The sequence below is a fragment of the Falco punctatus genome (genome assembly GCF_963210335.1).
Source record: "Falco punctatus genome assembly, chromosome: 8".
In the NCBI taxonomy this organism is placed as follows: Eukaryota; Metazoa; Chordata; class Aves; order Falconiformes; family Falconidae; genus Falco; species Falco punctatus.
Genome location: NC_137588.1, coordinates 14,681,229 through 14,709,117, shown reverse-complemented (window position 1 = coordinate 14,709,117; position 27,889 = coordinate 14,681,229). Strand labels below are relative to the sequence as shown.

The 27,889-nt window shown below is 40.3% G+C and overlaps 1 protein-coding gene across 8 annotated transcripts in view; it reads right to left on the bottom strand.

Annotated features, from left to right (window-relative positions):
- Positions 1 to 27,798, bottom strand: part of INO80D (INO80 complex subunit D) — a 53,444-nt gene extending 25,646 nt beyond the window's left edge. The window contains exons 1-5 of one of the 8 annotated variants that reach the window (XM_080400130.1): positions 17,904 to 27,798; positions 16,524 to 16,593; positions 8,687 to 8,782; positions 8,332 to 8,578; positions 1,920 to 2,668 (exon numbers count right to left, since the gene is read on the bottom strand). In XM_080400130.1, the coding sequence (XP_080256256.1) occupies positions 1,920 to 2,668; positions 8,332 to 8,549 (967 nt within the window). In that variant the 5' untranslated portion in view covers positions 8,550 to 8,578; positions 8,687 to 8,782; positions 16,524 to 16,593; positions 17,904 to 27,798. The other 7 variants (XM_080400131.1, XM_080400133.1, XM_080400135.1 and 4 more) reach the window with 7 other exon arrangements.
- Between the last annotated feature and the right edge of the window lie 91 nt (positions 27,799 to 27,889).

Genomic DNA, 27,889 nt, shown 5'->3' with positions numbered 1-27,889 from the left:
TTAAGACATTTGATAAAATGCCAGAATTAGACTTTCAACTCTTTTTTTACTCTCACGACTTCCACAAAGGAATGAAAAAACAACTTAATCATTGGATAAAGATGTCCACAATTGATACCACTTAACAAACTATTTATCCAGCGTTTAAAAATAAAATCAGAGGTTGCGTTGTTTTGCTTCTAACGGGTGTTGCAGAAATGAAGGAATAAAATCTAATCCAGATTCAGTGATACTTACACTGAAGACTGCAATTACATTAATATCCAATTACATGGCTCTGATATAGGTACTCATAAAACTGGCAGCATCTTTTTAAAGATTCTGTGCAGTCGTCTCTAGTGCTACTCTATCATAAAGACATTCTGAAATTCTCTGAACCAGCACAACTAGTCTTTAACATTAAGACATACTATGAATAAATAACAAATACATTTTCCACTCTCACATAATTAATACGTGAATTCCATTACTTTCCAAATAGAAAATGTTCTAATTGCACACACATACAGTTATGCATCTGCATAACTGTACATTTATAGGTCTAATCAGTTTTTTTAACTATGCCTTTTTTTTTTTAGGAAAATGTATTCTCTTCATCACTTGAGAATGTAAAACATTAAACACAAAGTGATCTTTCTACAGTCTTTCAAAGCGCAGGTCACTTTCTAAGCTATTGGGGTCTGTGACACTCAGCAATGCCTCTGGAGTTGCCATCCCTCAAACGACCTGCATTATATGTAGGACCATCAAAGTGGTTTTCTGAAGAACAACATTCTTTGGAGACATGCTATGGAATGCTAATTATCTTCTGAACAAATAGTGAAGCTATCCCATGAGTGCCAAAGGGCAGATCTTAACAGCAAATTAAAAAAAAGGTTAATTGAAATAGCAAAAATTACAGATGTTTCAATTAAATAAGACGTTATATGAAGAATGTCCAGATTTGTTTGAAGTCTTTTTTTTTTTTTTTCAACATCATAAACGGCATTCCTGCTCTAATATCATACACTCACTCCTATTTCCCTTTTCCCTGTCAGTATTTTACTTGTTAGAACAGTACAACCTAAAACTAAGCAGAAAAGTAAGTAAACTTTGGAAGGTGAGGGAGGCAAGAAGAACAGTTAGGTGTACCTAGATCTCTATTCATAATCAGAGAAATAAGCTACAAGGTCAGCTCCCTTTTTAAAGCTTTATAGAGCACTACTGCCATAGCAGCAAGTTGGTTGTATTTAGTTACATTATCACAAGCAGCAATCCATTATTACAGTTTCTAGATAATAAGGAAGAGACTATTCCTGCACTGGTATGTGGCCAAGTCTCCACCCCTCCAACTACCTTCTGTAACGGTGCTGCCCTCCTGCAGTAGTCTTTTGCTTTTGCTCATCTGTATTCTGTACATGAATAGGCCCCATCAAGAAAAATTCTCTTATGCTCCAATTTTCCCAGCCAAGTCAACTGGAAATTTGGATCTGCAGAGAATTATGGGCCAAATCTCCAAGCTTTTACTTGCACTCCTTTTGCAATGTGCACTTGTCACATATCTAACATTCAATCTAACCTTCTCCACTCACGTAGGTACAGCTGGCGTCACCTTTACTACTCAAGTTGCAAACCTTCTATACAATGCCTGTATCATCCAAGCAATGTTTATTACACTTTGGCTTGATTTCTCAAATGGTTAACAGAATATTAAGAACAACCAATGCCATAAACCATATGTGACAGGTCCAGGCATTCCCTTCATAGAGAACAGGGCTAAAGAAAGCACCAAGAGATTATCTAGTTCAGGGTTATTTTGTAAGGACCACATACAAATGCAGAACAGGGCTAGGAAGACATTCCCCTTTTGTCTTTTGGTTTCAGGTTAGAAAAAAAACCCAAAAAACAAAAAGGTGGCAGTGCATCTATTATCTACCCACCTAAATGTGGAAACAGATCAGTGTCCAGCTGCTGTTTTCGAGTGCACAGTTTCACCAGTCTCTGTAGTCGGCTCATGCAGGACAGGTGCGGAGAGAAGGCTGTGGCTTTCATGAGGACCCGATCAGTCCTTGGAGGGTCCATGACAGGAGCCCTAGCAGGTGGCAGGAGAGGCAGAGGTCTCTTGTTAGACAACTGCCGGGCTTGTGCTATAGTGTGTGTGGTGGGTGCCACTCCCTGCATTGGTAGGCTGGTGTTCGGAGGTTGAGGTGACTTGCAGACTACGCCCTGCGGTAGCCCTGTCGGCTTTAACGAAGCTGATGAAGGTGGCAGATGAGAGTGCTGCTGCTGCAGAGGCTGCTGCTGCAAAGGTGCAGGAAGGGGGCTAAAGTGCTCTTGGCGAACTTTTAAAATCTCTGTCTCTCTCTGGCGCTGCCGGTTTTGAGCCAACTTGCTCTGCAACTTCTTCCTCACTGTTGCCCCTTTCTTTAGGTCATCATCTTCCTCATTGAAAGCAAAGGGGTCTTCTAATTCTGCCTCCAGGTAGTGGAGAGGAAGCCTAGCCCCTGGGGGGGAGAGGGACATCCCATCCAGTCCGTTGGGCATCTTCAAGGCCAGAGTGGGCACTGTCAGACTGAAAGCCATAGCATCCATCTGATGCCTGACCTTTACCTCCTCTATGGGATCATTCTTTTTCTTCCTCTCCTTTTTCGGTATAAAGCCAAGTACCTGCAGGTGGCTGTTGCAGTACCTTTGAAAAGTAAAAGCAGTCGGTTATTAGCTCAACTCTTGAAAGTAAAATCTAAAGAAAACAGACATCACTAAAGAAAAACCCACACTCCCCCATCTCATGTGAATACAGATCAAAACACAAGAGGTTTTGTAAGTGTTCACAACTGCTTCTAATACAAGAGGTAACTGGCGTTCCCAACCTGTAATAGAAAACAAAAACTTACACAAGTGACAATTTGTAATCTTAAAAGTCTTCAGTCGTTATTCATAGGAGATTCACACACAATCATTCAGAATATTTACTCTCTAATAGGGTAAATACTCACAAAACAAAGCGAACGAAACAAATTGACTGTCTGATACATAAAACAGTAAGAACTCAAGCCATTAACTCTGTTCATTTCAAAAGCTCCTAAGAAAAAGTACATTTGAAGACCACTTCCTTTCATGTGGCTGTTCTTTCACTGGAAGTAGCTAACATTTTAATCAACACACACATTATTATTATGAATTCCTCTATAGTAGGGAGCAGTTTCTTATATGGACAATCTCACTTGAGGTTCCTGCTGAGAAGGGTCACTATCTGCACTTAATGAACAAGTAGCATAAATATTTAAATTCTGTTTTAGTAGTTTAACATGATGAATTTTGTGGCCAGAGGATTAGCTGAATGCTCTTCAAACAAAAATCTAGTTTAAAAGAAATACTTTGCTGCTAGAAAATGTTTACACAATGCCAGGAATATGTATACATACAATCCACAAACATGGATTTTAAGCTCTTTAATATAAGAAAAGCTTTTAAAGTCATGTTATTTAAAAGAGGAAAAAAAAAAGATTAAGAAGTCGTTAAAAGTTTGTCATGAAAATTAAAAGAAGAGTTATAATTTATGGCCACAGACAACATATTAAGTACTAAACAATTAATTTTTGTCTGACTCAAACAAGCAGGTGATAGAAATGTAGGAACCATGATCTGATCCTTTTCCTGTTTCACACAGGCAGGCCCTCCTGCCTCTGTAGAATGCCACCAGCAACCAGACTTCTGCCCTTGCAGGATCCCACCTACAACCTGCAGCTTATACATGAAAACAAAGATATGAGGAAAGAGTGACGTCTACATCAAGGCATTTATGGACAAGACAAGGAAATACCCATTAAGGTGTTCTTTTAAATCTGATCAGTATGAATCTGAGAAAAGTAAGTTTTGTTGAACAAATAGGGTAAAAGGAAACTATTCCTGGTCTTCATGGAGGAAAAAATAGCAGAAAACCCCAAACCAAATCCCAAAAAAGGTTTAACACTTCAGTTTCATGACTTTCAACTTGTTCTCCCACCCCTAAAGAAGTAATGTGTGAACTGCTTCTAAAAGGGTCCATAAAAGGTAAAACCGAAAAAGCAAATTCATATATGCTCTGTAATGATCTCCATATATGTAGCTTCTCAAGGGATCCATACCCATAACAATTCACAAATCAAAAAAGGCTGAAAAGTACTGCTACTTATTACTGTCTAAATAATTTATTTATTACATTAAGTTGTAAGCAATAAATAAATCTAGATGAGGCAAGCTGAAAGCCAGCAATTTGTGGAGTCCTTATTAGAACACACTGGAATACTGTAAATTCATAATGAGAGATGTACTTCTAAAAATAAAATTATATAATGTGGGCTCAATAAAGCTTTCCTTAAAGTCAACAACACTATTCCTATAATTAAAATTAAGCACTTTTAAAATATTTTGTTTGAAAAAGATTGAGATCAGTTACAACAGCACTTTTAGTATGACAGAAAACAACAAACAGACAAAGTAACCACAAGGGAACTTTTTTCCCCCTCTTAATCCAATAAAATAAGATTTTTTCTCTATGCAAATGTTTCCCTGATATTCTTCACAACTTAAATATTGCCACCTTGTGCCTGTGCCGATGTGAGGAGGTAAAACTGGCTAGTCTGTTTTCATTGTGAAAAACAAAGAGAAAGCAAAAAATAGGAAAGGTGAATAAACCTTTGAAAAGGTAATGCACTTGCCAACATTCTCTGAGCTTTAGGCTATTAAGGGTTTTGCTTGTTCATTTAACTCTAACATAATCATTTTTGTATCACTTTGGCTCTTACAGCTAACCATAATGCATGGCTGAAAGCCAACTGTATCTTACACAGGCATCATCTCTGGACATAAACCCATAGACGCCAGGCTACAACATAATGAAAATATAGATCACGTGTATTTGCAGACTCCTATATGCATGGCCTTGGCTCTGTGCTACAGGCTCCTGTCAATCAACTCCCCATCTTCTGGCATAACTGAGACTGATACACCTTAAGACCAAAAGGAGCAAGAAGAAACTGGGAAGAGCACTTAAGTCTTCTCTGGGTAGAGAAGGCTCCACACAGGCAGTTTGGCTAGGCACAACTTATTAGCACCAACTCAACCTTGGCCTTGTCAGGCTCTAGCTAGTCCCATGCAGAGCCCAGCAGGCATGAACACCCACCTCCCCATCCTCCAGGTTCCAGGATGGGCTTTTAGTTGGCCCTGGCCCGAACTGGCTCTGACTTTACACAGTGCTGCAGAGCCCAGCACAGACATTAACTGACTCTGCTGGAAGCAGTCTATTACCAGCTGAGTTAAGACAATAAACTCTTTGGATCAGATGTCATGCCAGGGAAGGAGTTGGTAGTTCATGCTGCATTGAAGACAGATTACTGGGAAGACTGGAATAGCACCTGCAAGTAGCACAGTCCCTTTCACATCGCTCTAAGCATGACACCCGTTAGGGTCAAGCTGGCCCTACAAGAGCCAATTCTGATGTGCCTGTCTTTGGCACTTCTATAACCTGCCTGTGAGTTAGTCTCAGCTGACAGTATCACATTGATACCTAACAAAATTTTCCCCTCCCTTCCTTACGCAGTGCCAAAGGCACTTACTCTGTGCAGGTGAGGTCAAACAGTAAGCAGACATGGTAAGAGCCGTAGGTTGATAGCCATTAAAACTATGGTAACATGAAGCACACAAAAGGGGATGGGTTCTGAAGGCTTCAGCTGGACCGTTTCCCACATCACTGGGAGGGAAAGAATCTAGACAGTGAGGTTTTCTACCTACAACTGCATTCTGCTTCCCAGTACATCCCAGACTGGTATCAAGTTCCATCACTTATTTAAATGACGATCCAAATAAACTGGTGAGCACCTCACATGTTAACAAAGTATTTAAAGATTCTCTTGAAAGAGAATTAGAGATAAAACGGTGTTTAACCCAGCTGAATTGTAATAACCCTACACTTAAAAATCAAGTTGAACTGCACTATGTGTGTATTTGGATAAGAAAGAATTAGGAGACATGTATTCAGAGGAAATACAGATACAAAACTCATGTCTGTATCAACCCTTACATATTCTTTAAAAAAACCAAGATACTGAATAGAGAAACTAGACTTCAAATAAGGCAATGAAGTCATGCACTATTAATAGATTTAATTTGTAGAGTGTTAATGGTTAATAAGAAATCTAATAATATGGCAGCATATTAAATATCTTTGTGGCTGGTAGCATCTCATCTGCCTGGGGTCAAGTGATAATTTTTTTAAATTATCTATGGACAGACTACAAAGCTTTAGGCACATAACGCATGTACCCTGTTAAGACATTTTACTTTTTATGATCTTTAAAAGTATATAAGAAGATAGCTGTCAGAGCATCATACAGCCTGCTTCTGATCATGTACAGTTACATGTCTAAAACTGTGACAAAATGACCATCTGACAGTAATTTTGTACACAGAAAATTAAAAGCTAGGAGTGAAGAACTCAGACATAGCAAACATCTTTATATCGAAAGGAGTGTGAAAAAAGTCTCCTAAGAAACAGATACAGGTTTGACTGCCAAAAAAAAATATCTAGAGCAGGCACAGTCTTATCACTAGCACTCATTAAATTTTATTGTTAAAATTAAACTCTGCCCTTAGAAGCAGTCTTTTAAAATATTCTAACTATCACATCCTCTCATTTGAAATTAAAAGTTTATTTTCTCCTTCAGACACCTGCTGTCCTCTTCAAGTACTGTAATGTGACACTCGACATGCAATTGAATTATTCTAATATAACATACACCAGATGTCATGACCACACTTCACTTTAACTTGAGAAAAATCAAAAAAGAACAAAGTGCGAACTCAATTCAAGGTGTAAAGAAAAATCTCAAATTCCATGGGAACATGAGACCTAAAAAAAGTGTCATGAAGTACTATTATTTCTATTGTTTTTAACTATGACCCCTGGTAAACAGCAACTCTGGCTCAGTCAGCTCTTGCATCTGAAATTACAGCATACCATTTGAGCAAGCAATTTCCACCATCGTTTCTGCAAGCTTATTTCCAAAGAGCCTCAATTGTACAGTAGCAAAGAAACAGTCACAGACTGTCAAATTACAGCTTAAAGTTATTCATCTTGTGCCATTTGAGCATTTGCCCTACAGCTTTTGACAAACATTCATGTTTTTTTCTCACTTCATCAGTCTCCTCAACTGAAATGGCAGGTGAAGTGCAAGTTAATTTAGAGCACAGTCCAACTGTTGTTTCAGACAAGAGAGGGAGCTGTGAGCTGAGAAGGAAGTTGTATGTAGGGCACAGTGGGAACACTGCTAATAATGCAAAAGGTTAGTGAATGGCAGCTAATAATGTGAAAGGTCAGTGAATAGTGGTTTGATTCCTTTTTGGCATAGTTTATATTTTAGTTTAAAAAAATCGTTTCTAGCAGACCAAGCCTCAGATAGTTAACACATGCGCTAATTAAATAGTGTTACTGGCAAAACCTGCAACAATGACTCTGAAAAATTAAAGTCATATATACCTGGCAGCCAAGTTAAGACAAATTCTGCTACTGCAGTCTAAGCAGCACCAATAAGACTGGTGTTCAGGAAGTCTTAAAAGAGCAAGGGAGAATGTCCTTGTGGTTACAATATGGGCTGCAATTCAGGAAATCTGGTTTGAATTCCCAGCTCTCCAAAAACTTCAAGTACTATCTCTTGCAAGGCATTTAATAGCTGGGCACCTTGGGCATCTTCATTTGGGCAGGGAAGGGGGAGAGGAAGGGGGTAAGCAAAGAAGAAAAGGAAGTGGACAGCACTTTACCAGCTGGCTCATCTGTTATCCAGTAATAATTATTGTATTCCAGTAATACAACACTACGAATCAGTACCAAATCACAAACACTGAATTGTAAATCTGAATTCATCCCTATGTGTCACTGCTCCCTAAGCCCAGACAGTACACATTTTCAGCCGTTTGTCCTGAAGAAGCAGATGGAAGCGTGCTTTTGGCACAGCTGGCCAAACAAGCAGGCGTTTTTAAGAGCATGTACTGTAAGCGACAAAGCAAGTTAATTAGAACAGCAGGTATTGTGTAGCAGGTTTGATCTACAGTTTATAGTGAAATTGAGAAAAGCAATGAACTCTCCTGAAAACTTCCTTGGGAGTAAGTTACTGCCCCCTGTCTGAGTAATCAGCTCCCACAGAAAATAAAATAAAGTTTACTGGTCTTAAAACAAAACCCTCAAAGGAACATCCTGGAATTCAATCCGCTCAGGCCAGTTCCTCTCTCATCCTGAAAACAGGCAGCATCTTAAAAGAAAACTCATGCCTATGTCCCAGCCACTTCCCACTTTGCAGATGGGTAACCACAACTCACCTACGGTCCTCAGATTTGGGGATGGGGTTGGTGCAGCGTTGGCTGTTATACTTGGCCACATATTCACATTGCTTGAAGGGGGCAGTCTTGTCCTCCAGAACGTGTCTGATACAGAAGGCGTAGCCGTTAAGTCGCCTCTGCTTGCACAGTTTGGGGCTATATGAGCACAAGGGCTTATTGTCAACCTCAGAGAAGTGTATGTGTTTGCCTTCATACATCACGTGACTCTATTCCTTGTGAACATCAGCTGAAAGAATCAAAATATTAAGACAAATCACTTACAGAAGAAAACAAATACATTCAATTCTAGATTGTCTGTTTCATTTTGGCAGGGAAGAGAGACCCAAAACAATACCTGATTTTAAATCTTCTGTACCATATCAATGTTAAGAGAGAGCCCCAAGGACACCACTATCCTGGAATGATGATGAATCAAGATGAAGCAGATTGTCTAAGGAAAATATCACAAAGGTCAAAGTCAGTCAGAATAAAATAGATATTATTACTGCTTAATAAGTAAGTGGCCAGATGCAGTCACTAAACCTGTGGTTCAGCTAGCATCCAATAAGCCAAATCCACTAGCACAGTAAGTTTTCAATCAGTAGTCACAGATCTTTGGAAACTGTGAAAGGACATTGTTGGGGGGGGGGGGGGGGGGGGAATTCTACTGCCACTGCACTTGAACCTGCTGAAGAAAACTCCACTCATCTACCAGACAGTGATTAGGAGCTACAAGTTGAAAAGGTTAAGTGTCAGATTAGATCACTTGCTTTCAGGAATCAAGTTGAATGATGATTAACTCATTTGATTGCAGAGGTTTTGCTTCAAGTATCTTTGCTTACAGAAAGGCTGGCAACTACCCTTACTCTGCAAAATTATAATTTCACCAGGCAGTGCAAGTTCTGTACCACACCCAATGAATAGTCTTTAGATCTTGTAGCTGCCCACAGCTTCTACAAGCATCAATATGCAGTCCTTCCTGAGGTCATTATGGTTCTTCAGAGCTTCTCTACCTCATTGTACTTATTTTAGGTAAATGCGGGCATTAATAATATCAGAGGCAGTATTCCCATTGATGACAGGAGGGCCAAAATGTCATTTCAGCAAGAGGCTGGGGGTTTTTTTCCCCCTAAAATAGACTCCTACAGTGCAAGCCCAAGCAATCCTAAAGTACTTTTTCATTTCTCAACACTACCGAGTCTTTGGCTTAATCACCTTTAAAAAAAACAAACAAACCACAAAAAAACCAAACAAAAATGAACAAACAAACAAAAAACCCACCCTGAAGTAGCTTAAATCAAATTAACAGCACACATATTCTGCAGCTGCTCTGCTACACTCAGCTTAGCCTGCAAAAGGCAGCTTTTATTCAGGCTATCCTGAAACACTGGAATAAAACTCTTTTGAATATGGTAGATTCAGTACTCGGTTCAGTTTCATATATACCAATGGTGTTATATACCAAGCAAAGGAATGTACATGGAGGTGATATTCAGGAAATATATAACAAATTAGACCAATGTGACCAATGTGCAGATTACCACCTCAATCAACTTACTTGTTCCCAAAGCCACAAATGACAAGAACACCACTGCAAGGAGGAAGCCTATGCAGACTTTGCAGGAAAGATGCAGTTTCCTCTTGTGAAGGTAAAAGCCTTCACTTTCCACTTGTATAAAAGCACCTTGAGAAAATGACAAGCACTATGGCACTGGGGGGATCTAGAAAAGCAATTTTAAGTCACTAGGACAAAAACAAAACATGCTAATTACACCTCTAACAGTAAACTGCATAAACTAGGCCTTTCATTAACTGTACAAGCAGGACAGAAGATCACTAAAAATTTAAAAACACGCTTAAAATTCTTGAAAGAGTTGCACATGCACACATGCAACATAGCATACAGAATGGAGACGCGCTACAAAATATAACTAGCACAAGTGACCCGATTAATCATTTGACAATAATTAGGATCATTTCGTATTTCCTGTTTTATATACATAGTTCCCTTTCCATGGACACATGCAAGTGCAGAACCCCAGGGGCAGGGGCCTCGTGCTTTATTTACACCGAATAGCCACAATACAAGCACGGACACCTAATCCAGTTTCAATCACCTTTCCCAACTTCTCTCAAGGCATGGAAGCTCATGAAAGTATAGAGCACACACTATATACATTTGAAACCAGTCACTGGAGTATGACCCTTCAAAACACACCAGTCTTAAGAACAAAAAAGTTCATTGTTGGCTGTGCCCTTCAAAAACAAAGAATGGGAAGTGGGAACTATCTAACTATCTCTTCTTTAGCATGCTAAGAACCAAACAAGCTTTTCAGGCTTTCAGTATTATCCAGCAACAATGTGAAAGAAAACATAAAACCCACGGTGACATGCCTAATATGGGAGTTGTGATCTGGGTTTGGGTCCCATATGTTTGAGAGACAGCCTCCTTCATTACTATGTCAGCAAAAGTAATCAAATGAGTCTTAACTAATTGCATCTCTAACACAACATAGCTGACAAAGCCATTTGCTCCACAGTTTGCTTCTCTCAACAGTTAACCAGAGCTTGTATTTGGTGGCATACTGGACAGGATGAAAACCTTGAAAGAACAAGTGCATCTTGCAGCTGGGGTGACACATGCTGTTCTCTATTTCTTTCTATTTACAACCTTCTTTTAAGCTACTACTATCATGCTTTGCAGAGTTTTTGATGGATCAATGACCTTCTCCTCTTTTGCACAACCCAACAACCTTTCTCTTCAGAAGGTTATCAAGCAACAGACCAAAGAAAAAGAGTTCCTCAGAATGGTTCCAAAGTGAACAGTAAGAAATGCATACCTGGTGTGCCTCCGTTAAGCTTCTGTAAAGAAACTGCTCCACAGTTCCCAGCCACTATAATCCTGGATTTATTCTTGTGCCCCAGTCTTATTTTTGGATTTAACTCATAATTAAGTCTTATTTTTGCATTTAACTTGACTGTGTCAAGACAGGCACAGTATTTTACTTCTCACTTGTCTGAAAGATACAGGGGACAAGTAAAATGCCATATGAAACATTTAAGAAAAAATACTGACAATAATACTTAGGGAATTTTGGGGTCCATATATACACTAAGAGAAGCTCATGCAAATATAGCCATGATAAGAATCAATTAGTGCAACTACCGTGCAACAAACAAAAAGAAAGCTAATATACCTAGCAGTCAATGTTATATTTAAAAAAAACATACAGCAACTCTCTTAAACTTGCAATTATATCTTTGTTGGTAGATTCCTACACAGACTCCTTGAAAGACAGTGGCACTATGTCGATATACTTCCAGGATCAGAAACTAAAGTTGTACTCAATCTAAAAAGAGCTTTTCCTTTTTACATCCATAGCAAACCAGATATAGATAGATAGATAGATAGATAGATAGATAGATAGATAGATAGATAGATGTATGTATAACAAAGACTTTTAAAGCTATTGAGTCTGGTTTAATCTGATGCAGTATTTTATTTTGAACAAAATATACAGGAGTTCTTAACAGAGCTTTTTGCTGCTACATAAAAAGTAGCACAAGTATGGAATAGGCACATGTTGCTTAACAGAAGAGAACTGAAACTACATGTAGCTAAATAGTGGGTGGGGGAGAAATTATTTTTGTCCCACAGGATTCAGTAAGAGATGACGGAAACATGGACTTCCCCTGGAAAAAATCAAATGCTTAAGCAGCTGTACTTCACAGTGAAAATACCAAGGTACAAAACTTTCTGGAAGCTGTTTTGGGTTTTGCATTTATACTCTACATTGAAGCTATAGAAAGGTTTAACAGAAACATAATGTATGCCTGCATATGCTCAAACTACCTTTAGCCACAACCCATGAATAAGAAGCCAGAGGCTGCTTCTTGAGGTATCTAGATTTTCCTTAAAACAACTGCTTCTAAACAAAAGATTTTGGGCTAGTCAGAAGCAATGGTGAAAGAACAGAAGAGAATCCAGAAATGTGTGCCATTGCCAAATGATGTAAGAGATGACTGAGGTTTAAAAAATCACGGTAGGGAATAAGGTGAATATAGAATGGTCATATAATATCAGACAATATTAGAACTAGGGGTATTTCATGAAGCTAGCAGGAGATTGTCCAAAAACATATTAAAGAAGTACTTCTTCATTTTTACTACGCACAGGTAGCGAACTTGCTCTCATAGGAGGCTATGGAAGCAGACAGTATCATCACATTCAAAAAGACGATGGAAAAGTTCATAGACAATGAGGACATAAGTGATGTACCTGCTAGCATGCCTAATTTAACAAATATGGTGAAGGAGTAAGAGAAGAAAACCCTAAAAAAATGGCTGGGATTTCATGCTCTTCCTAAATAGCATCACTTACTCTTGCTGCTCAAGAAATAACACTAGTTTGGATCGACCCCTGATCTGACCCACCAGGGTATTTCTTACATTCTTATGAGATTACCACTAACATTTGTAATTTGATAATACATTCATTTCTCCCCTTCTCCCATTTTTTATTCCTGAGCAGCTGACTGGAAGAAAATCTCCCTCTGGCCAGAACCCTATCTGGACACGTCAAGAGCAACAAACTTGGCATCCCAGCAAGGCTTTATAGCAAGGACAGGCAGGACACAGAACAAAGCCACGCTCTGCGACACCACTTAGAGCAGAGCTACTTGTCCTGCTGAGTGCAGCCACTGGTGGTCCATAAGACAACAGGTGGCGGTTTGTAAAGTGACTGTAAAAAGAGAAAGGAAAGACTTAAATACATACAGGTACACACCTGTGCAACTGTCAGTACCTGCTGTCAGGCATAGGAAGAAGCCAGCTCCCAACTGTTTTTAGTACTGGCAAGCAGGCATCATCAGCTTCCTTGCTGCACTCATCAGCTCCAAGACAACAAAGCTGTAGCCCTCTACTCCACAGACCCTCTCCCAAAACAGTTAAATGGTCCTTCAGAGAGGCTGGGAAACAGTGTAGCAGCAAACTTTGCAGGGCAATTTTTGCTACACTATACTGAGTATCACCATGATGTTGCACAGAAATCTGGTACCTCACATCATCTCTAGTCTACAGAGAAGTTAATGGTCCAGTCACTATTACAAAGCCCAAAGCATTATAGCCCCAAAACTCAATCAGTAATTTTGAGAAAACACCATGCTGAAAACATCAGAATACTTCAGATCACGTGGGCTGGATACATTCTTAAGTATACGCTCAGAACTTGACATTCAACACACATAAGGCCCTTTTAGGCAATGGAATCCCCAAATGCATTGTAAATTGCGAGGCAATTATATGTCAGTGGTTAAAAGATGTATAATTAAGAGGACTGAGCTCAGAGCTTCACACATTGCATCCAAACAAAATACATGAACTGCGTTGTATTGCCTTTGCTAATACTAGTGCAGATTTTATGTTAAATCACTTTGTGTGTTCATAACATCTCACAGACAAGGTACAATCATCTACACATTCCGAAACCATCGGCTTGGGGCCAGACATGGAACATGGATTTCCAAGAACCTCAGCCCTTCCACAAATAAAAATGGCATAAATAGCAGTTTTGTTGATTCCTCAACTTGACCAAGAAAGAACAATTCCCTGCATCACCACTGTCTGACCTTTTTGCTGAGACTAACAGTAAACACACAGATTTTAAGAGGTTGGGCAACATGGAATTTCATTCACTCAGAGGTGAATAGAGACCATAAAAATCATTGCAAAAAGACAAGCTTTTAAAGCTACCTTATAGTAAAACCATTCTGTCAGTATAAGTAAAACCTGTATTGTTAGAGAGAAAGCAAAACCACGCCTTTTTTCTATTTCATGCCAACAGACTTCAGGCAACCAGTACCTCTCTGTGAAGTCCTCTGTTCTATCAAGAGAAGCTGCACCACATCTAATTGTGGTCAACATCAACACCACAAAGTTGTAACTTCTGTCCCCATTCTGTGATCTAACCATAACTTTGGCTTAGTTCTGGTCATTTAACAGCTCAATTCTCTACTATGCTTAGTTACCAAACCAAGCCTGCTCTAATTCTGGAAACAATAGTCTTTTTGTTAGTGAAAGCATCAAAATTGAGACAGAAAACACTGGGAAGCAACGGAAGTCAACTACAAGTTCCTGTAGGAAACACTTCTATTAACTAGAGTACAATCCTTACTCAAGGAGACCTCTGAAGAGCCCTGCACAAAGTCAAGGTACTGCACACAGATGCAGGCACCCTGACATATCAAGGTACTTAGCATGTTAAGATCTTACTCAACATTTTTAGTTACCACCTGGAATCATAATTTGGGCTACTTTTTTTCATATGTAAAAATCCACCTAGGAAGATAGAAGCAGCAACATTGTCCTCATTCTTCCTTGTTAGAAACCTACGACTTCAACTCTGCAAAAAGGCATAAAGACGTCCAATTTATTGACAGAAAAGCAGCACTATATTTTAGGCCATATTGGTAATATGGTTATGCTTCAGAATATAATGTAATGAATATAGAATTAAACTTAAGTATTATTCCTAATAATAAAAATAATGACCAGAGAACTTACAGACTTGTAACAAGTTTCAATCAACAACAGAAAACATAACCAAGATGAGGGAAAATAACTCTTCTTGTTTCAAAACTGAACAGGTCCTTCTTTTTGTTTTCCTACGCTAAAAGAACTTAAGCAGGAATTTTAATTTCAGGCGATTCACTCATCTGATAATTAGTACCTTAATGAAAACATTACAAAGACAGCCCAAAGCCTAAAAAACAACACATTTAAGACTCCAGGAATTTTAGAAACTTCACAGGATTTCTAAAGAGAAAAGATGTTTAGTAGGTAAATTCATAATTGTTGCTAACAGCACATTCCTAAAGATTTCAATAAAATAATTTCCTAAACATGGCTCATCTTGACCTAAGGTTCAAGACAGGCTCCATATCTCTGGAAGTCTTTTGAAGATGGATTTCTCTATTTCAGCAGAAGGTCTCAAGCCCCGATCCTGTAATCACATCCTCACAGGCAGATTCTCATGCTTGCACAGAAGCACACTTATTTCAATGTGGCTATAAACAGGCCAGGCTTTGCCAGGGCGAGCCAGGCTGCCGAAAGCTGGCCTTCAGATGCAGCAACAAATGGAACATTTAGGCCATTGCAACATCACAGAAATGCAGTTTAAAACATTATCTCAAAATATCAAAGCCATGATCCTGAGAGAAAGCAGAGACTAAACATACCACAGCATACCTTGCATCTGTACTTGAACAAAGAAAAGGCTGTATTTTATTTATTCAAATAACAGATAACCTGCACTTGCATATGAGGTTAAAAAAAAATACCTTAGTCTTATTTTTAGTCCCATTACTGCAAAGACTAACAAGCTTATTTTCACACAATACAGGAATATCATTCTTGCTTCAGTAGGAATACTCAATAAATAAAATAAAGCAGTAGAGCTCACAGAGCAGCCTTTTAGCAGTTATAAGCTATCAAAGTTTCAATTTGATATTACAATAAATTTGAACCTCCTGCGGATCTACCATACCGTGAGAACATGGTACATCCAACTCTGTGGGACCAGGCCCTATGTACAAATTCATTCACTCATCATAAAAATATTGAACCATCAAAATAACTCCCACTAAGGAAATTTTGGTTTGCTTTCTGTAGATAATTTAGCTTTACAATTAATAAAACTTGCCTGACGCATGTATACGTTACAAACAAACCACATAAAAGATGGCTGCAAAAATGTCACCAGGTATGTAAGTGGCAGCTCCATACAGAACACAGGCGCTCTGGTTCGGCCATCAGCAGCGGTACCTGGCGGGTACAGCCTCAGCGTGAGACACAGCCAGTACGGGGGTGCCCATAAGAGAGGGCGCTCAGCTACAGGGGAACAATGCGCCGCCCTAAATTTGCCAATTTTAAGTCTATCGATCCACAGAAATGGAGAGCAGCCTCAAAATAAACCTTCATCACATGTTGTTAAGTAACAAAGTTAGAACTAACTATAGAACTACATATTTTAATCAGGCAGTATAAGATAAAGCTTTAAGGTAAGCGTTACTGTCATTCCCAAAATTCATGTGAGGTTACCTGTACAAAACTGTTAACATTTTGAGCTAAAAGACACGTTAAGGGACATGACCAAACCGAGACACCTCCCGCGTTAGGAACCGGAGCCCTGTCACCTGTGCGGGGTGAAGCGCCTGGGTGGGTTTTCCAGTGGACTCACTTCGCAACTACCAGACGTTGTTTTCCCTGAAAAAAAGGATCCTTTCATTTTCAGTCCTGGGGGGCTGCGGCAACTCACAGGAACCCCCTTCCCCTGCAGGACCCCGGCTGGTGGGGGCAGCCAGGGGTCCCCCAGCGGGGACAGAAGAGGGGGCCTGGGCTCGAGCCCAGCCAGAGCAGGGGCTGCTGAGGCGGCCCCTTCCCGGGGGTACAGGGCCAGCGGGCTGTCGCCGCCGTCGCCAGGTGGCCCTGGGACAGAGGGGGCGGCTGAGAGACCTCGGCCCGGGCCCCGGCACGTGGCAGGGGGCAAAGGAGAGGCGGGGGCAGCCCCCCGCTGCCAGCTCCGGGCTGGGCCGGGGTCCCCGTGTGCCGGCCGCTTGTGGGGCGAGGGGCACCCTGACAGCCTCCCCGCACCCCCAAAACCGCCTCCCCCCGCCCCAGAAAAAAGAAGTTATGAGGCGAATCAGCCCGCCAGTGGCCCGGTCGCTGGGGGACACCGACGGCGGGGGGAGAGGGAAGGGGGGGGGGGGGTGTGTACACCGGGGGCTGGGGGGGGGACCGCGGCCACGTCCCGGGGCGCCCTCGCCCCGCCGGCTCCGTCCCCACGGCCGCGGGTGTGGGGCGGGCGGCGGTGGCGAGGGGGGAAAGCGCCCTAAAAACGCCGCGAAACTTTCCAGGCCGCGGCCAGCGCGGCCCCGCACGCCCCGCGGGACCGGCACCGCCTCCGCCGCGGCGGCCCCGGACCGGGCTGGGGGAGGGGGCGCCCACCCCCCCCCCGGCCACCACCGTTCATTAAAAGTCATTTCGGCAAATTAATGCCGCCCCCAGCCCCCCCGTCCCGTGGCCCCTCTCGCCCCGCCGCCCCGCGCGGGGGGGGTGGGGGGTGAGCGGCCGCGGCCGTGGCGCCCCCGCCGCCTCCCCCCAGCCGCCAAGCTCCGGCGGCGGCGGGGCTCGGCCCGCTTTGGGCCCGGAGCCCGGCGCGGGGGGCCCGGCGGGGCGGGGAGCGGAGCTGCCGGGCCGCGCCGCGCCGCGCTGAGGCCTAGCGCCCCCCCGCCCCCGTTTCTCCCCCACCGCCCTTCACCTCCCGGGCAAAGGCGCCGCGGCGCCGCACCCCGACCCTCCCGCTGGGCCCCGGCCACCGTCTCACCCCCCTTCGGCGCTCCCCTCGGCGCCCGAAAGCCTCAAAACCCGCCCCGGCTCCCCTCACCCCCCGCTGCGGCCTACGCCACTCCGGCCGATCCCCGGCCTCGCGTAGCCCGCCTCCCCGCCCGCCCTGCACCCTTCGCACCGCCTGCCGCGCTACGCGAGCCCGGGGATTGAGGCCGGGCCTGGCTTACCTTTCCAGCTGCTTTTTTTTTCTCCTCTCTCTCCTCTCCCCCCTTTCCCTCTGTTGGGCTGACAGATCAGAGTTTCCTCCCCAGCAGAGGGACTGGGAATGGGCTCGGGCTCTGTGCTGAGGAGCTGCTGCCCCCCTGGCTCTGAGAAGATCCTGCTTTTTGTGGGGAGGAAGCTTTGGGGGCTCTTTATTATTTTAAAACTACAAAGTGCTCAGAGGGTAGGTGATTATTAAGGGGAATCCCTGAATATATTCTCCAGCAAAGAAGGCAGGGCTGCTGGGGCTGCTCAAGAAGAGAGCCAGCAGCCTCCTACAGCACCACTACAGGCACTGAGAGGACATAACATCAGAGAGCGGCTCCTCTGCCCTCCAAAACAACAACTTTCCTACCATCTTGGAGGTAGTAAGAGGGAGAGAGGGAGGGGGAAAAAAAAGTACAGAAGGTTTTTATAAAGTGTCAATTTGGGGGAGGGAGCCGAATGGCCAAAACCAATTTTTTTATAATTTTGGGGACTTTTTATTTTAAATAAAAATAAAATATAAAGGCATGTGGACGAAGAAATAATTTCTTTATAACCTATTAAGATCAGCTTTCTGGAAAAAAAATTGAAAGGAGGTATGGTAAAAAAATTATTTTTAGTAAATTTGGTTTTCTGTAAAAATTAAAAATTTGTAATTTTTTTCTGTAATTTATAAAGTTGATAACTTTTTTGTCGTTCTGTCATATTTCTAAAAATTAGTGTGCAATTGTGAAAGTTAGTGTAACTTTTTTTTGGTACTCGTATTCTCAGCAGAACAGCTGTGATTAATGTAAGATAGTTTCATGTAACTGTACCATGAAGTCTTCCTCTCTTTCAAGGGTAAATAAAACTGAATGTACAGGTAGGAAAAAAACAGCTTTTATTTAATTTTTTTCCTAAAATAGGCCATATACAGAAGGTATAGGGGGATTAATGCAAGTGAGTGGAACCTGTGATATATATATCTGAGAAATTCTGCTAATCTGTCATAAATTTAGCATGGTCTGTCCTTCAGGATGGGATGTGAAAAAATAAAGCGTGTAGCGAGAAATTTGGAGGCAATAGTTGAGCTCTGGTTTAATGTTTTCAAAGCACCTTGCAGCCTTTTAAAATTTGTTTTGGTTCTTGTTTTGGTTCTTTCTTTGGTTCAAGTTACTAATTTGATTTGGGGGCTTTGTTCCTGATATTTATGAATACTATTATTCCTGACTTATTTACAGAGTTGAGAGATGCTATAAGTTTATACTACAATATCTTGTAGAGTAAAACAGTAACTGTTTTTCTTTATTGCAGATGTTTTTATTAGACTGTAAAAAGTGTATGAAATGCTGTCAAAACAATACAAGATGCTATGGTGTATCTATAGGTGAAGACACTGATAACTCTATTCAGCAGACCTATGATAGTGTTTCTTGTGATAGGATTATGCACAGCACTATTTAGAGATTAACTGCAAAGATGCCTTTTTATTTGTCCTGAAGGAAGAGGAAATAATTATGAAACTAATGAGATATATCTTAAAATGTATTTAAGTTTTTTCCATTGTAAAAATTATTCAGGTGGTATAGGCTAATTGAACTGCAGTCAGACTGAGGTCATATGAATGAAGGTATTGAATTACTTAGTATGTTATCAACCTCTTCCCTACCTCTGTCAAATCTGAAATATGTTGTTATAGCTCAATTACTATAATCTTTAAAAATAAAATAAAATCCTGAATTTAGATACATTCCCTTTTTAAAACATACTTTGTGAGTTTGCCTAGCTAGTATAGTGAGTGTAGTTTGTGTGTTTATAGTGGGTTTTTAATTTAGATAAATTGGTTTGAATTAAAGTACAATTAAAAGTCAGCCGGTCTTTCTGTCAAACTGTATTTTCTGTTCAGCAGGAATTTAAAAAAAATTATAGTTAGTCTGCCTAGCACATTTTAATAATCCTATGTGTTGCATTCTATGGAATTACTGCATAGGAGCTGTTTTTCTATATCAGATTATTAATCCATTAAATGCATTATTCTGTTCTGACATTAGAAAAACAAGAATAATCAAATATATTGCTCCTATGTAATTTTTAAAAGATTTTCTATTTTGTATAGAAGTAATGTGATAATTAGGGTACTTCATAATTTTACCATTCATTATTGTGTGCTTTAGAGCATGATGTTTAATGATTCTTTTTGTAAGATTTTTAAACAAAACCAACTTTTCTATTCTGTATCTAAAGTTCATTACAGGAATTACAAGGATTAGAAATGTTGGTCATATATGGGATGATTAAAAAGAAAAAAATTTTGAAATATTACAAATAAATTCTTTCAATTAATTTAGAAATTCAACAAATGCAGGATAAATTAATATTTCCTTTTCTTTTATTCTAAATAAATGAAGGACCAAATTCTCAGACCCCAGTTTTGCAAGTGCTTGGAGGCCTGATTAATAATTCAGAAGTGTTTGAAGTATCATTCAATACTTGCTTGCATAAAACTCTTTACCAAGTCTGTAGGGTTTTGCTAGAGTACTAAATTCAAGTTTCTGCACTAAGTGATTTCTAGCTAGCATTACGTTAAACAAGAGAATTGCTTCTTTTAACTGTAATTTTGTAGTTCAGTATAATTCAACTATAATTCAGGTTAGTCCTCTTTATTGCACTATTAAGACATAATTTTTAGGGTTTCAGGAAGAGAGGCATGCCATGAACAACTGGTCTATACTGAGTCTGTGGTACTCTTGAGAGTATCTGTACAGCAACTGAGGGGTATCTTGTTTTGTTTTTTTTTTAATTGGGATGCAGATGATACAAGACATTAGAGAAACGGCTATGAAGGCACTTGAGAACCTGAACACAGAAACAATATTAAACCCTTTCTTTGGCTTATATGCTTGACTTTGCAGATACTGACTTTAATCGGATTACTTGCATGCCTAAATTTAAACATGCATCATAGTAGCATTACACATTTTGGTGACATCCTGAGATCTATTTGATGTGTGTTAATTGCAAAGCCAGAAGCTTAATGCTAAGGGAAAAAGGAGAAACATTTTGGAATCTAGGTTGGAATAGGAAAACTGAAATGGGGTATTTTTTAGTGTCTTCTACCAAAAAAAAGTTGAATCTTTTTAAGGAGGACAAAGTAAAGAGGAAAAATTCACTAGATTTTAGTTACATGGCCTATTGTGTAATCATTCAACAGAGAAATTGAAATCTATACATTATGGATGGAGAAATTTATTGAACAAAACTTTGTTTACCTGAGAGGATTAAAAGGATTTGCTTTTCAGTAACTTACTAGAAGTTGCAAATATTATTTTGCTTTGCTGACAAGATGTTACACATTAACACCCTAAAGGAGCAAAGTCTGCTAGCTTTAGTACTGTGGAATTAAAAGAAGGTATAAAACCAGATTATTTCTTTTTTTATCTTTATGGACAAGACTTTTTCTCTTAAGTTAGGTGATGCATCATTTTGACAGAGTAGAGCAGTACTCTGAAATTATGTTGGAGAGCAAACTGAACTCTCAGACTTCTGTACAAGGATGGCGTGTAAACCCAAAGCAAGAAATGTCCCCTGCGCAACATGAGAAATTGTATTCTGGAAGTTCTATTTCTTCATTACAGAATATATCTGTCTGCCTTGACTTTGAAGTGGCCGCATCGCTGGACCAACTGCTCCAGCCAGTAAATGTATTGTACGCTTGAGCACAGAGTGGTCAAAGAACATTAATGTTCCCTAAATCACTAGTTTCTGGGTAATGAGGCATACTTTGCTGATCTGTCTCACAGGTATTAATAGCAAGGCGGAGGGCACTGACATAGTGAATAAGCTTTGTGAGTCTAATAAAAATAGAATAGATGCTTTAGGTTTTATACCAGTTACTGAAGGAGGCTACATCAAGAAATGAACCTTGACTTTCTCCCAAGGTCATATGCACCCCAAGTGCAGATCTCAGGAATTTCTAGAGCATGACTCTGTGCATGTGGTGAAGGGTCTGGGTTTTTCAGCAAATAGTGTTGGAACGTAAGCATCTTGGGATTATTCCTTGAAAGACATACATTCTGAGGAAACAGTTCCAATGTCTTCAAATGTTTGTGAAAGGTATCAGCAACTTAAAATGCAGGTGAATATTGTGAAGGGGAGGAACAACTCTAGGTGTATAGATGTTTATTAGAGACTTTCATACATAGAGCCACGCTTGTACAGCAGATCTTGTCTTTAGGCATTTAAGGGTGTGACAAATTAAATAAAAACCAAAATTATCATTAGATATATTGTTCTAAGCAATGTCTTGAGCAGCAGTTTTATGTGGTATTGGTTTATTTAGTTGTGGTAAGTTCTGGGGTCGAGCTAACTAAAGCACAACATGTTAGTATTATTGAAAAATGCTTATTCTTATTTTTCAGATATTCTTTACATGGAAGTTTTATTGCAGTGGTTCTCTAACATATCTGAATTTCAGTGAGCCTGTGTGCTATTTGATAACCAGCATGCTTTTTGCCACTTTTCCAAATGTGGGAGTCCCTATACTAAAAACATTGTCTACAGTCTGAAGATTTTTCTCTAGCCAATACATTCAGGTTATGGCATACATTCAGCTGCTAAACTACTTCAAACCCATGTTTTTAGTGCACTCCTACATGGCAGATAGCGCAGCTGAAAGTATAGGACAAACCATATGTAGAACAGAGTAACTTCGCTTTACTTCATTTAAAGTCATAAATGCTAGCAAAGCAACACAAAGTACAGATGACTGGCCTTGTTTTCCTAAGTCATAGGAGCTTCATTAAGCATATTGGAGTGATGGGAATTTTGCTGTGGGTAGTTGCAGAAGTATTTAACCAGTTGGGAGCAGATGTATGCTAGCTATTGCATGATAATATAATTAATTGATAGTGAACTGTACTGAAAATAGTAATTAACTAAGACTAAACTAATCTGTTCTTCATTATCAATGTGTATTTTAATCTGCATTAAATAAATGGTATTGTCTTCCTAAAGCTCAGCAAAGACAAAATAGTAAGACTACTAATTGTGGGAAGCTTGTCCAGAATACATGATGGGCACCTGTGGAGACTTCTTTAAATTGAAGACCAATGACTGGAATAAACTGTCCCAGCAGAACGCTCTGATACAGTCCCATTTTACTGGGAAGTCCACTGCTAATTCAAAGTATACTATTGTATATTACTGTCTGCTTCTGTCTATTGGTATTTCATTAACTATCATTGTAGCAGTTAAGAAGCCACACGTTTTACCACCAGGCCTTTCTGCTGCTAGTTCAGTTATTTGTTTACATTCAGGTTAGAGTGGGTCTTGGTCATAACTGCAAATTGGAAAGATGAGACTTCCCACTCTGGATCAAATCAGCAATCTCTTAGTCTTCTGAGAGTAGCCAGTATAAGATGCTTCAAATAAAGGTGTGGAATATCCTGTGATGGGTTACTCAAAAATGAAAAGCATGCAGGACAGGATTTTCCAGAAATAGTTGGAGTTGAGCTAACATCAAAGCACAAGGCTTTATTAGTGTCTAGGGGTCATGAGATCCTAGTGGATTTTGAAAGTTATTTGTTACACATGAAGCTTTTTGCTCTTCATGGGTTTTTTTGATGCGTGGTTCCTCTGATCCACGTCAAACATAGACACAGGTGTACAGAAGGTGCCAAGAAGAAACAAAATTATTTCTTTGAAATATGTTAGGTATATTCAAAATTCAGTATTCACATCAGAGTGAGGAGATGTCTCTACCAGCTATTGTATCTTACTACGCAAAGAGGCCTCTCAATCTTGGTAGGCTTCTCAGCGTTAGGCACTGTGAATGCATGCTTGCACGTAGCCAGAGGAAAACATTTCTTAACAGTGTTTAGCATACCAGGCTTTGCTGATCATGGCACCCGTAGAAGGTTTGAATTGCAAGGTTTTGTATATGTCATTTATGACTCCCTGTACCGTTTCTCTGTTGTGCTCAGCTGCGGGGAGTTGGGGATACCCCAGTACTTCAGGACACATTACTGGCATCATTCCATCAGCTACTATGTGTTACTGTAAAATGTCTTTCGCATAAAATGCTACATGACAGAGAGGACTGTGACTTGTATAAACCCCTACACAGAGCAAAGGATTCAGTGTTTGTTTCTGAACAAAGTTTTCCTTGTGACTCTGTAAACATCAGTGTTTAATTCCCAAAGGTCCTTTATGCCCATTTGACATTTTATGAATAATTATCTGATAACCTATTATTAATAGATATTATAGAAGTTTTTAAATAGGAATTTGACCTGCTTCTTGAGCAACACAGCTTCTTGGGTAACTCTGGGAGAACTTACCCCATAAAACATGTTCTTGTACTCCTGATAAAAAGCTTACTTCAGTTGACAGTGAAGTCCTTAACTTCTAGGTGTTCTCCATAATTCCCTGCTTACTTACTGCTAATTTTTTTTTCATGATGGCAGTCACAATTAAGTCCTCTTCTATCAGTTTGCTTGTTAGCATTTTCTCTGTTCCTGTCCTGTCAGTGCCTTGGAAGTCAGTCTTTCGGCCCTTCACTGAAGGTGATCTCATCTAATTGCACATTTGAAGGACAACACAACAAATCATTAAGATAGCGTCTTGTTTTGGGAGATGATGTTTTGGCAGAAGATGTTTTGGCTTAGCCATTGTTTGGAGTATTTTAGGAGGAGGAGGTGTGTGGGGACAGGGATGGAGATGAGGTTTTATTAACTTTTCTCTCTGGACTAAGGCTGATGCCAGGCTGCTGTTCTGCTTTTTCTTGAGCTCTATGAATCTGTGCTGCTTTTCTGTTGGCTTCAACAGTAATATACAGCATATCCCCCAGCCAAGCAGATAACAGACACTGTCTTGCAGGAATCCCAGCCTCAGAAGAGGCATTGATCCCAAATGTTTTACTTCCTGGGGAAGTGCTACAGACACTTCCTTTTCTGCCTTGAGCTGCGCTTCAAAATGGGGGGGGGGTGGGGGGGGGGGTGGGGGAGGGGGCAGGGAAATGTCAGTTATAACTATTTTTATGAATGGCCTAGTTTTGTTGGCTGTTTCAGAGTCTTGTTGAGAGCATACCTCAGTTTGACTTGACTTCCATTTGGGACCACATTGTCTGGTTTCTTTGTATTGAAGAAGCTCACTAGATTGCCCAGGATTTAAAGCAGTCTCCGGCTGGAACTGCAGGAATGTACCCATGGGCTGCTGGTGTTTCCAGGAAGGTAGCTATTGAACAGGGTTTTTTAAAAATATGTTTTCAGGTCACAGCTTTACACTTAGATATGCTGAAATCCGCCTGCAGGGTTTTGACAGAGACAGTTTGTTTTTCTTTAATCTGACTTGCTGGTGTTAACCCGGCCTAAACTAGCTTGAAAACGTTAAGTGCTTAGTAGGGTTTTACCTTGAATTAACACACCCCTTTCTTCCTCCACTCCTCACAACCTTATGCTGAAGACAAGGCTACATGAAGGCAAGGTTTAATCTAAGCCATGTCTGGGGTTAAATGCTTGCATGCAAGAGCTATGTTTACACAGTGCTCTGTTGAGAGGATACTTAAAAGCCTAAACCCATCCCTGTCTCTCCCCGGTCTTTGTCATACTGGCTGCAGGCAGGAGTTACAGAAGAATTGAGGTGAGGGTTACTGGACCGTAACTGGCAATGCAATCAGTAAGAAATTCTGCCAGTTGGCCACCAGGTGGTACTAGGGCTGCATTCGGGGAATTAAGTTGACTTCAGTTCTGGTCTTGGCTTTAAAATACAGTAATTCCCCTGCCCACCCCGCAACAGAGTCTGGATAAATGCAATCACCAACACTGCATTTGCACGTTATCTGCATTAGCAGAGTGTTCAGGCAATGTAGCACCCAGCTAATAAGCCCTTTCTTTAACAGTCAAGAACAATACTTTGAGCATGTCCATCTCCCATAGTCTCAGCTCTTCCTTGCTGCGTTCTCATAATGCCCTGCTTTAATCTGAAGTTGCAGCTTCAGAACCAGCAAGTAGTAGCAGTAACTTTAATTTTTTTTTTTTAAATAAACATGCATGAATAGCCCTGTTTCTGCAATCTTTGTTACAATAGTTTACCCAGCCTGTATCACCTCCCTTCCTTTGCAGGCCCCTACTATCCTTTTATCACTAACCGGGCAAAAGTCCACACAGGCATTGACTGTCGAGCCACCAGAGCAAACAGAATAGATAAAGGAAGGGCTGCACTGTAAACTTAGTTGATAAGAATGCTAATTTAGATTTCTCTTTGCTATATAGTTTCCAACAGTCAAAATTTGTAGAAGCCTTGTTGCTATTATCAGGTTTGGCTGAAAAGTTCTATACTTGGTAATTAGTTAGGTGGGTAAGAGGCTAGAAGCAGGACAGACAGTATGACATGTACTTCTTAGCCTTGTTTATCTTTCAACATAAGGGCTGGACACTTTTTGAATAGAAATAGGGATCTTCTATACACACTACCTGAAGGATGCTGACTTTCAAAAAAAACAAGAATATGTGCCAGATATCCCAGAATTAAATAATGCTATAGCATTTAAGGCAAAAAAAAAAATTCTCTAAAGCTTTTGAATCTTTATAATTGTTTGACATGAAGAAGTGATAACTGACTTGTTGCACAGCTGAAATTATTCACCCATGTTTGTACAACATGGATTTCCAGGAAAAAAAGTTTTCATCCTAGGAACCTGAGAACCAAATGTTGTAACTCAATATAGGCTTCAGCTACACCCTTTCCTCTTAAACCTACCATCTGTGGGAAGAGCCAACTGCCTTGCTTTTTGGCATATGTTCTCACACACATTCTTCTTTTGCTGTGTCCCTGCCATAAACGCCTCTTCCTCCTAAAGTAACATTCTAGAAGGACAACATGAAGGTTTTATACCACACATGGACACACACACTATGGGGTCCTGTGAACTGCCCCATTAAAAGTAACTACAGTATTTCTAGACTTCTCATTAACATGCATAGTAGTAGCTTTGAATAAAGTGAATAGTTGCATTTATTTTATACCACCAATTGAACTGACCTTGTTGGTAACTTGACAATGGCAGGCTGAGTCAAACAATGCCAAGCATTTAAGACTAAGTCAGCTTAATTTAAGGACACTAGGGTATATACCAGGATGATCAGGAAGAGTTTTCTTCCTGGGCATAAGAAAAAACGATTTCTGTAAAAAATCACTTGCTTGTTAGTGAAAAGTTCCAAGCATAGAAGAAAAAAGGAATTTTATACAGCTGAGGCTTCTACAGCAGCATTCTCATGCACTTAGTATTATTCTACACTGAAAAATATAGCTTTTCCTCATGCAAAATTAACACTTGTTTTGTAAAAATAAAGTTGGAAGTGATGGCTTTATGTATACTGCTCCCATTTGCCTGATTCCTGGAAGGATTACTGTAAACCTTATTACCCTAGTAGCCTGTTGAAGAGGAAGCTATCCTCCTTCCAAACTTACATTAACCAACATAAGAGAGAGTTGTTGTTCTGAAGTAATTCTAAAGCTTAAAGAAAAAAAAACCAAACCAAAATCCAAAAACCACCACACACAACCCCTTCTCTCACTTCACAACAAGAAGATCAGTGCACAGAGAAACTATTCTGAGAGCTTTCCTGTATCTGAACTGGTGTAGCTGAAGGCCTTCATCTTTTTGCTAAATTTTAAAAGCAGTTCAATATGAGAAACCCGTGTGAAAGCTGCTTTTCTTTTTCACCGCATCAAAATTATTTTTATTTCCTCCACAAGTAGTTTCTCAAGTGCAACAAAATATCTATAGCAGTGGTAGGTCTGAACACTGACACAAACCAGGTATGTTTGACTTAGGAGAGACAACTTGCTCTGAAAGTACGTTACAAAAATAGCATGTTCACACTGTCACCAGTGCTTAAAATTAAAATATCTGGATATTCTGGAAGGAGGTTACAATCTACTATTTTTGCCATGTAGACTTGTTCCTGGCACATCAAAACTTACTGAG